Consider the following 10,312-nt stretch of genomic DNA (forward strand, 5'->3'; position numbering starts at 1 on the left):
GGCTGACTCCTCCTGGCTGAGCAGACAACCCGGGCTGGCTGGACAAACAAGCCTGTCAGTCCTGGAGGAAGAGCTGAAGGTGGCAGCTACAGACAGGTCCCTCTGACACCCGGGCAGGTCTCAGGAAGGGTGGAGAGCAGAAGGTGGCAGGGCCATCACCCAGGCTTGTTCCCAGTGCGTGTGGAGACTCATAGGTCCAAGTGCTCTGTGGGGAGTGGGGTGAGTGTCTGCTCCTGTAGCCAGGAGTGCTCTGGATGCTGGATCTCTGGTGAGACTGCATGCTATGTACTCGGTGTAGACAGACAATACCTCTCTAAGGATCTGGATGCTGTACAATGGGTGCTGTGCACTGGGTGCTGTGCACTGGGTGCTGTGCACTGGATGTTGTGCATTTGGTGCAGACACAGACAATACCTCGCCAAGGATCAAGTCAAACACACTCTGCGTGACTTAACAAAAATAATTTTATTCCACATCCTCCCAAGCAGTAGGAGCAGGAGAATGAAGCCCGTGAGCTGGTCTCTCCACCCCTCCTGCCTGCAGTGGAACCAACCAGGAGAGAGCACACTCCACTCACTGCCCTCAACCCAGCGCCTCCCCACCACAGTTAGCATTGATTTTAAAGACCTAAGTAAGAGACAAGCGCCCAGCTCGGAGGAGTCTGCCCTCTCACAGCTAGCTTAGGACTAAAAGGCACTACAGACCCCAGCACCACCCACCCCCTTGCCCCTACCACCAAGCAAGCACTGCCCCCCACAGTCCAGCAACTGTTACCCTCCCAGACTGCCAAACTACACCAACCTCAAAGTACACTCTTGCAGCAGAAACCCCAGTTTGAACCTGGGTGACCAGAATCCTTTCCTGAGGATCCCAGACCCATTCTTGTAGCTTAAACCCCACCCACACCTGAGGTGCTGAAGCTGGGTAGGCCAGGGAAGGCCAGAAGGGATGCATTTTCTTCATGTCGAGAGGGAGGGAAGCGGACAGCCTCAGAATGCAGTGAGGAGGTCCACTCCTGCCCACTCTGCCCCAAATACTCTCCTCTGGATGAGAAACCTCGAAAGCTCTGGACTTGTTTGCCTCAATTTAAGGCCAAGACCAAGCAGGAAACATTGAGACTTCAGCAGGAATGGGCAGGACTTCACAAAAGCTGAAAAACAGAATTTGGTGCTGAAGCCAGGGCCTGAGCCTGAGTCTCCCAGAAGCCCCGAGCCTCTGTGTCAGGCTGCTCCTACCCCATGCTGGCCAGGTAACACTGGCACCCTGTTTGTTTTGTCTATGGAATCCTCTCCCAGTGGACTGCAGGGTTCCCCAGGAACAACTCACTTTTGGGGACTTGCCACTCTCCTAAGCTAGACAATGGAACAAGGAAGGAGGAGAAAGGAAGCAAGGGGGCCAGTGTCAAAAAAAGCCCGTAGACTGCAGCTCCCTTTTCTGTCCTCTGCCGGGCTGCTCAGGCTGTGGGGTAACTAGCATGGCCCTTTGGGGTTCTCATCCTGGCCCGGAAGTAGCTGTACATGGCCAGTAAGCCCATGAAGGACACAGAGTAGAGCCCCACACACAGGCTAACGTCTAGGTGGGAAACCCCCCCTCCCAGAACCTCTAGCCACTGGCCCTGGCCCTGTACAGCCAGGGACTCTGGCTCCCCTTCAAGTACGCTGGCTAGCTGCTTGGGGCTGCGGCGCCCTCGCCTGAGCTCTAAAGGGCCTTGGAGGTGGTTCACCTCAGGCAGTGATAAAGCTTCAGTGTCTCTCTTGCTCACGTGTTGCTGACCCTGGGCATTCTCCTGCACATCCCTCTGAAGCTCTTCCACGTGCTCAGGAGAGCCCCGCCCTGGAGAAGCTCCACCCATTCTGAGGCCTGTGTATAGTTCTTGGGGACCACTGGCTTCAGGCTTCTCAGCTGGGACATCTAAGGCAGTGGCTCCAGGGGACTCTGCAGAAGCAGCCTGCTCATGGCCCCGCACTGAATTTCTGGTCTCCAGTTTTAATGTATCCATTACCAGCTTGGGATTCTGGGTGCCCCTCGGGGCTGCTGCTCCAGCTGCAGGAGAGTCTATGACGATGTTTGCTGGGGAGAAGTGAGCCTTGAGAAAGTTGAGGGTGGCACCGAGGTCCCACAAAGGCACCTGTCCGTTCAGCTCATTATGGCAGGCAGAACACAGCTCACGGGGAGGCCACTGCACCTTGGGGAAGTGGGGGTCCTCACTCAGAGCACCTGGGGAGGGAAGCACACACAATTGACTGCAGCATCAGGTCTTCCTGGAGCTTAGGTTCCTTCTGCTCAGAACACCAGCTTTTCCATCTGCAAAAAGGCTTACCAAGCCTTTAAAAGGATGGGAGAAAGAGATGAGAGATACAGAGAAAGAAAACAAAATCAAAAACAAAACAGAACAAAAGGAGCGTGTAGCCAGGCTTGGTGGTACATGTCTGTAATCCCTGCCACTCAGGACTGAGGATACGGTAGAAGGACTGCATGTTCAGGGCCCGTCTGGATGCCTGTCTCAAAGCAGGAAGGCAGGGGAGAATTTGGGGAGAGCTCGGTAGTAGAGTGTTTGCCTAGCTTGAGCATCACCACAAACCCACACAACCCCTGGACAACCTGGCACCTTTCTGGCCTACAGTGTGACCCAGCCATGGCAACATTTGGTGGCAGAGTGAGATAAGGGAAGAGGAAGAAGCTGGTAGGGAAGGTAGGCATATGTCTTCTTTTTAAAAGCCACTAGGAGGCTCCAGGACAGGGAACCATGTGCTGGCTTGCAGTAACCTGCTCCATCCAGCTCCTTCCCTAGGAGGGCTGTCTGGGGGTACACTGCTCCCCAGATATGTAGTATCTGGTCTAGAGAAGGCTCCCCTCCCAGGCTCCATGTGTAGGACCCACCATGCTCCCATTTCCAAGGAAAGGTAAACAAAGTAAATCAGGGTAACCAGGAAGACAAGCTCCCCACGCCCCAGCCTACTCTTTGATAAGAACTTTTCTCTGGGTGTGGAAAACCCATGCTCTCCTCCCTGTTAGTCCGATAAGAGGCTTATAGAGGGAGAGGCACAGCAATAGGAGGCAGGAGAGAGGAGTCCTGGGTCCAGCAGGGGAAGGAGCACTGGCACTGAGCACCAGGGTGGCACAGAGTCCCCATCTGTTTCCTCTGCAGACAGGCCTGGCTAACAGGGCTGGCAGGTATGTGTGAGAAGTAGAGCGCCACTGAAAAAGACAGTCAGTATGCCCCCAGATGCCACCTCCGGCCTTGGAAGTGACCTTACCTGAGAGACGAGCGTTAACCCTGTTGTGGCTAGTCCAAAGCCAGAGAACTGCATTACTGGGACTTCTCACATGGTGCATGGATGCAGCAGCCATCTGCTCAAAATGGTTAGCACAGTCACGGCAGCCAAAGAAGAACTGAACGTAGCCCCTCATGGCCTGGAGGACCTCCTGGCCGTCGGCTGCAGGGGAAGGAGACACCACAGAAAGGCCCTTCACTTGTCAGCCTCTGCTGCCTCCATCACCGGTCCTCCACTCTGCTGTGCTCCCCTGCAAAGTGCTTCACATTCCAGCCTATGACACAGGCCCAAAGCTCCCTTACCTACTTCTCCCCTTGTGAGGGTCACCACAGAGATGGTCCTATTTCCTCCAAAACTCCTAAACTTCAGTTCCCCCTCTCCTCTTCAGCGGGACATTCGGGTTCTACGTGGCACAACTAGAGTTGACGGGGCGGACACTCATTCCAACCCCCATGACCCTCCTCCATCTGCCTGCTTCAGGCGTCCCATTCAACATGCTCTCTCTTGGGCCTTGCCTCTCTGGGACACCCTTAGGAGTTCCTCCTCCTCTGGTCCGAATATCTTCTAGTTTGTCTCTATGTCCCCCTTATTCTCACTCTAACTCCCCCATATAGGCTGGTACCAAGCAAGGGCCTCTGTTGACTCCCACACTTTTTCTTGAGCTGAAACCAGACTCTCCTGAAGGTCACCCTCCCACACTTTCTGTGTCTTTTTTCTCTTCCATACTCCAGATACCTTGGGGACTACTTCCTATCGCTTCTAAACACTCCCTAGTTGGCATACCTCCAACCCTTTAGAGAGCAACCCACCTCTAGACCCCAGGACCTTGCAGAGAGCACTCTCTCACCCTCTTCTCTCTCTCTCTCTCTCTCTCTGTCCCTCTGCTTTGCAACATCAGTGCCTGTACCACTGTGTCTGTCTGTACCACTGTGTCTGTCTATACCACTGTGTCTGTCTGTACCACTGTGCCTGTACCACTGCGTCTGTACCACTTGTCTGTCTGTACCACTGTGCCTGTACCACTGTGTCTGTCTGTACCACTGTGTCCCTTACCTCCTAAGTTCCATTTCTTCTGCACCCACTCCAGGTATAATTGCTTCCTCTCCCATTAGGGCTGGCTCTTCTCAACAGCTCCAGAATTGTGTTCCTGCAAACTTCCTTTTCTTTCTGCCTCATTAGTTTCCCACAGACACAGGATCATTCCAACTGGCTCCCCGGTGAGAATAGAACAGATGTGACAGACAGACTGAGGTAGAACTCAGTGAGCAGGCCCTGCACTCACCTGGTTCTTGTGGGTGGGCCTCACTATATCGGTTTGCCTGCACAGTCAGGAAGTGGAAGAGGACCCACAGGGAGCAGGGAAATCCCCGGAAATGTAGCTGACTGCCCTGGCAGCCAACCCAATTCACCTTCTCAGTAAGGACGGAGTCCTAAAAGGGACACACATGAGCATGAGTGCACAGGTGGAGAAGAGAACGGTGGAAAGGGGACCTCAAGGGACGTTTCCAAGAGCATATGGCACCATGGCAAAGGAAGTCCTCTTCTTGGCCTATGACCTCAAATAGGTACCTCTGCCATACCCACCCACCACGGATTGGCAGAGCTGAGACTCCATGGCATAGACCAAGTTCCATCTTTGAAACAGCCATGCCCATCACTGAGGTCCCTGGAAGCCTCGACACCTCATAAATCAACAGGGTCTGTATGTCTACTGGGTGTGGACTTGCTCTTGCAGACAGCAGAAAGAACAGGTACCCTGCTGTGGCCACACGAGGAAGCTGCTTGGAAGCAGGCAAAAGTTATCAACTCTGGTGTCTTAGATAAATGTGGTAGCTCATGCCTATAATCTTCACATTTGAGGAGGTGATGCAGAAGGATTATTGTGAGTTTCAAGGTCGTTAGCCTTACATACAGAGTAAGGCCCTATCTCAAAAATTTAAGTCTCCATTGCCTCATACCTTGGAGTTTTTAGTTCTAATCACTTACAGGTTCTTACAGGGTCTTAGACTAGAACAGTTATGTAATCTGAATTTGGTTTCGTCATCTGCTAAGTGAAGATTCTGATGCATGAGGCGTCAATGAGATATTCCATAGGCCCCAGTGGAGAGCAGCTCATTAGTGATAAATGGAATCACTTAATGCAAACCTCTGAATAATGTCATCAGAGATCGAGGCGTTAAGTTCTTCCAGCCCCTGAAATGTCAAGGACACTGACAGTTCTTCACTTGTCTGCTAGACTCACCTCCTTCCTGCTGTCCAGAGCAGCTTTGAAGAAACTATAGGGGATCTTCTTTTTCTGCTGCTTTTGAAGCCAGTCATTTATGGAGTGCAAGAAGTTCTGGACCAAAGGCTGGCCAGGGAAGTACTGTAAGTAAGAGCAAGTGGTGATTGGAGAGTAAGAAACAATTCTACAGAGTTTTACAGTATAACAAAACCCAACAGGCACAAATCACAAATTCATAGACTCTATTCTGGACAGAGGAGAAGAAACTCTATGTAGCCTAGGCCCTGTGGTTCTCTCCTATCAAGGCTCAGGCTGCAACGCTGGCCTAACTATATGCAGCCATTCAATGGAAGATCCAAGCACCACACCACTCCCCAGGACTGCTGTGAATATTGGCCACAAGTCTTCTTTTCAGGAAGTCTTCTGATGCAGCAATTGATTGCTCAGTTGGGCTGACAGGGAGTAGGCAAGGGGTTAAGCATTGGGTAACTGAAGAAAACTGCAGCTGTATCTTGGCAGCTGTTTTCTGATGCCCAGAATCCCCTTCATCACCCAACCTCCTTGGAGCAGCAGTTGGATTCTTCAGAAACAGCGATACCAGGGCCCCTTCCCCATGACAAACATCCTGATAAGCAAGAAAGGAAAAACTGCAGGGACATCTCGAGCTATTCTCAGTGATGAGATGGAAGGAAGATTGTGCTCTAGGGAAGAGGCCGTACAGTGGCATTACCAGAGGGAGGGTCCATAATAAGTCCTTAAACCCCTAATGCAAGGCCCAGTGGGCCTCTACCCGCCTCCCTTCGGAACACCCACTCCAGCTTGGCGTGCATTCTCTCTTTTTGCTTTTGCTAAGTAAACTGCTTTCAGCTGTCTGTGTTTCTTGGCTCAGCTCTTTCTTTTGAAAAGACAAGAACCACACCGAGGAGAAACCTTCATTGGTAATAGGCTAAGCTGGCAAAAGACCCTTCATTTCTTAGCTCATGGGCCTCCAGTATGGACAGGCTAGCCTAGGGCTTAGGGCCAAGATCCAAATCTTGATGGTAACTCCCAAGAGCCTCAGAGGAACATGAAAAGCTACTTTGACAATAAGTCAACTCAAATCTGATTAGTATCAGCACTTTAAAACCACAAGGACTCAAGGGAGGAGGGGCTGTGTGCATATGTGCATATGTGTGCATGTACAAACGCTTGTGGGGGTGGGGGTGGGGCGAAGAGGACGCAGCAGTGAAGCCGAGCAGATAAAACCACAGGAGGAAGATGTTGGTAAGAAGACAATGATCCGAGAAGTATGCCAGGAGGAGGAAAAAGAACCACTGGGAGAAGACTCCCAATATGAGAGTGGTACCAGAGGCAGCCTCCAAGAGGGTATTAACTGTCCTTATCAAATGGCAGAGGCTAGCCATCCCCCAGAGTGAAAAATGGCCGGAAAGACTTGTGCTTCAGAACGCTTCCTCCTGGTCAGCTCCTGAGAGCTCTGGGCCCACACGCAGATTTACAGCTGAAAGTCAGCATTTCTCACTGACCTCCACCTGCCACCCTGACTTGGCACCTCCTTTCTGCCTTCTAAGGCCATGCATCAGACGCAGGGATGAATTAAAGGGCTCTGGACAGCAGAGAGCAGGGAAACCTTGGTGACCAAACGCCACCCAGTGGCCAGCGCCGATAGCTGCTGGCATGTTACAAGGCAGGCTGAGAGAGGGGCCTCCTCACTCCAGGCTTTCTTGTCAGAGGAGAGGGAGGAGGTTAAATGAGACATGGATGGGAAGTTCACCTTCACAAGGTGATTCGCCCCTCTGGGCTGTCATTTCCTCATCTCTAAAATGATGAGTACCACTCACAGAGTTAAGAATGGAAAATAAGCAAATACACAGTGTACTGTACAGTCCGCCAGCCTGCCAGAGCATAAGGAAATGGAGCAGCTTTGATTATTATTCTCCAGAAAAGAAGGAAGCTTCCCAGCAAAGTAGATAGAACATATCAGTCATGCAGACAAAGGTCAGTCAGGGCCTCTATACCTGTGTCCTAGGTCACTGTGTCCCCACTGTGGGACATCCTACCTGGCTTCCCTCAGTCCTCTGCTTCAGGGCCACCGTCTTCTCAGAGAGACCTGGCTTCTGGCTAAAGAACACCTTGGTACCATACCCATCTCCTGCTCTTGCCAAGGGTCTAGCTGAGTGTATCCCCGACAGTGTGCTGTCCAGGCCTCTATCTAACCTGGATATTTTCTGTCTCCTCTCGTATCAGCTTCACATAGCCCCACTGGGATGCAAACTAAATACCAGCTTGCTTATAACTGAAAACAGATCCAAGCAGCACAGAGAAACTACCGCTTCCCAGGACTCCTCTGAACTAGACTGACTTGGGCGTGGGATATCCTCATTGAGGTCTGTAGGGTTAGGGAGCACATGGGAGCTTTCCCTCACTGCGGTGGTAGAAAAACAATACAAAGGACTGCTATGGATTTGTTCAACAGTGTGTCTGAACCAGGCCTCCTCAGTATTGTGGAATGCAAGCTGCAGGCCTTTGAAACAAGGAAATAGCTCTGTCTTGCCTGCAACATTCCTTATAGGGTCTTCTTTGTATACAAATACACAGGCCACCAAGTCAAGAGGGTCAGAATGGTGGCAAAATAGGTGAGATAGGGAGAGATCTGGAGGTTCCCCCAGACCCACTGGGAAGAGCGGGCTCAGATCAGCTGGGACTGAGGAAGGCTGAGTCAGCAGGCAGGCCCAGGGGCCAGGCAGCCCTGACTCAGCAGCAAAGCAGGGCAGGGCTGGCCATGGTTGGGAAGCCAGAGTGGGAAGGCCAGGGAAAGACAGCTCAGTGTGACAGTACCTCGTCTGGTCCTGCTGGCTGTCTTAAGGTGAGCTACTTGAGCCCCTGGGCCTTAAATGGTAGTGATACAGCTCTGCAAAGCAGGCAAAAAGACTAAATGCTTGTCAGACATCACTCTGAGAAGCAGCAGCCACCTTTCTGAGACGTTACCAAGGAGCACAGTGCAGAGCTAATGCTACGGATTTGGGTTAGACTGAGAAGAAAGACAGCAAAGCAGAAAGCACCCCTCTTCACTCTGGTGGTTCACAGTCCTATTTCCCAGTCATCATGGCAGGGAGTAAGAACCCATAGCCTGGGTCTTAAGTGTGGTGGAGAACTCAGGTAAGCAGGCAGAGTAAGTCACCAAAATGACTGAGCACAGTCCCAGGTATTGGGATGTCTGGGCCAGCGTCTCTCTCCCTTCTCCTCTCCAGGACGGGTGGTCTCTGGGCATGCGGGGCTGGTATAGAATATGGCTGTAAAGGGAGGGTAGAAGCCTGTGGGGACTGGGCAGCTAAGGGCCCAGCTGTCCAGTCAGACCTGAATTCCTCAAGGAAGGGACTGATTGGTGTCTGCCCTCCAGATATGCACACTGAACACATATGAACAACAGAGACAAAGGAAGCTGGGGCCCTGCTCACCTTGGCCAATACTGCCACAAACTTTTTCAGGGCCATCAGGCGCTGTCCCTCGAGAACTGAGAACTTTCCCACTTCTACACGCAAGATGTAGTGCAGTGCAGACTCCAGGTCGGCCATGTAGATCTTGGAGCTGAGGTTCAAGAGGAAGCGGAAAGAAAAGAAGCATTAACCTCAGAGCAAGCGCTAAAACAACAAGCAAGAAAGCATTGCTGATGTCACAGTAATGCGTAGCATGTGGCTCTGGCAGGGGTTTGCTGAATGCCTCGGGTGAGTAATTTCTCTAGGCCTCAACCCTTCATCTGTATAACAGGCAGAGCATATTGCTTACAGGTAGGTAGCTAAGAGGACTGACTGAAAACAGAAACCAGCTTGCTTCAGATGGGTGGGGCCTTCTTTCCAGGTCCAGAGTCAGCTCCTTTCGTAAGTCACTAATCAGGCTCAGTCTGATCTAAGCAAAGACCCTTGGGTTGGACACACAGAGCGTCAGTGCACACAGACAAGGCTCTGGAAAAGCTAGGCTCCCTGTGAAAGTGGAAGACCAGGAAGTTAGTTACCCACTGAGGCTAGGCACTGGGATAGCGGAGAGACAGGAGAGGAAACACGTCTCCTATTTCTTTCAGGGCTCATATACATACTGCTTCTCAACACTGTCAGGTCTTACAGCCCTCCAGTCAGCTGTGCCATCCCATGCTCACTCCACTTCCAGAGGGGCAGCTCAAGTACTGCTGGGAACAGCATTGAACGTCAGCTATCTATTGGCCTCTGCCTGCTGAGACCTGGCTCCTGGCCTCAGCATGATAGAGAACTAGTTTTATGAGCCTAGGCACTTCCTATTCCCTGGGCTACCTCACCTGTGAAACTAACCAATCATTCTGCCTCTTGACAGTACAGAGCCAACAGGGCCAACTGACAAAATGAGCAGACTCACACTTCATTCTCAGCAAAGTCTCCACTGTGGTGTCCCTGAGCCTCAGTTTACCTCATTGTTCCCATGTTCTGCCTCAAGAAGTGGCCTCCTTGGGTTAGAGATATAGCTGAGCAATTAAAAGCACTTGCTGTTCTTTCTGAGGACCTGGGTTCAGCTGGCCCTCCGTGAGAGTGAAAGACTAAGGCTCGATTGCTCTAAGGCTGGGAACTGGGATAGCAGAGGGCATGGGGACAGCACAGGCAGCAGTCTGACTTTCTTTCAGAGCTAATGTGCACGGTAGCCAGACCTCAGATCTCATACCCCACTTGACAGATCTGAACCTGTGTGCCTAACACATGCCTGGCCTGAAGAAGTGCTCAGTGCAGAAGTTAGTGTAGAACCTCCCCAGTGAGCCTCCACATGGATCCCTCCCAGTGAGCCTCCACATGGA

General features: G+C 51.8%; 1 protein-coding gene across 2 annotated transcripts in view; it reads right to left on the bottom strand.

Annotated features, from left to right (window-relative positions):
- Nucleotides 1–445: 445 nt before the first annotated feature.
- The window catches only part of Qsox1 (quiescin sulfhydryl oxidase 1), a 35,074-nt gene continuing 25,207 nt past the window's right edge, over nucleotides 446–10,312 (bottom strand). Inside the window, exons 8-13 of one of the 2 annotated variants that reach the window (XM_028759822.1) lie at nucleotides 8,955–9,084; nucleotides 5,518–5,640; nucleotides 4,558–4,705; nucleotides 3,258–3,437; nucleotides 2,003–2,217; nucleotides 446–1,150 (exon numbers count right to left, since the gene is read on the bottom strand). In XM_028759822.1, the coding sequence (XP_028615655.1) occupies nucleotides 1,142–1,150; nucleotides 2,003–2,217; nucleotides 3,258–3,437; nucleotides 4,558–4,705; nucleotides 5,518–5,640; nucleotides 8,955–9,084 (805 nt within the window). In that variant the 3' untranslated portion in view covers nucleotides 446–1,141. Of the gene's footprint in view, nucleotides 2,218–3,257; nucleotides 3,438–4,557; nucleotides 4,706–5,517; nucleotides 5,641–8,954; nucleotides 9,085–10,312 lie in introns of both variants that reach the window. The other variant, XM_028759815.1, reaches the window with a different exon arrangement.

The sequence above is a fragment of the Grammomys surdaster genome, unplaced genomic scaffold (assembly GCF_004785775.1).
Source record: "Grammomys surdaster isolate TR1022 unplaced genomic scaffold, NIH_TR_1.0 130, whole genome shotgun sequence".
Lineage (NCBI taxonomy): Eukaryota > Metazoa > Chordata > Mammalia > Rodentia > Muridae > Grammomys > Grammomys surdaster.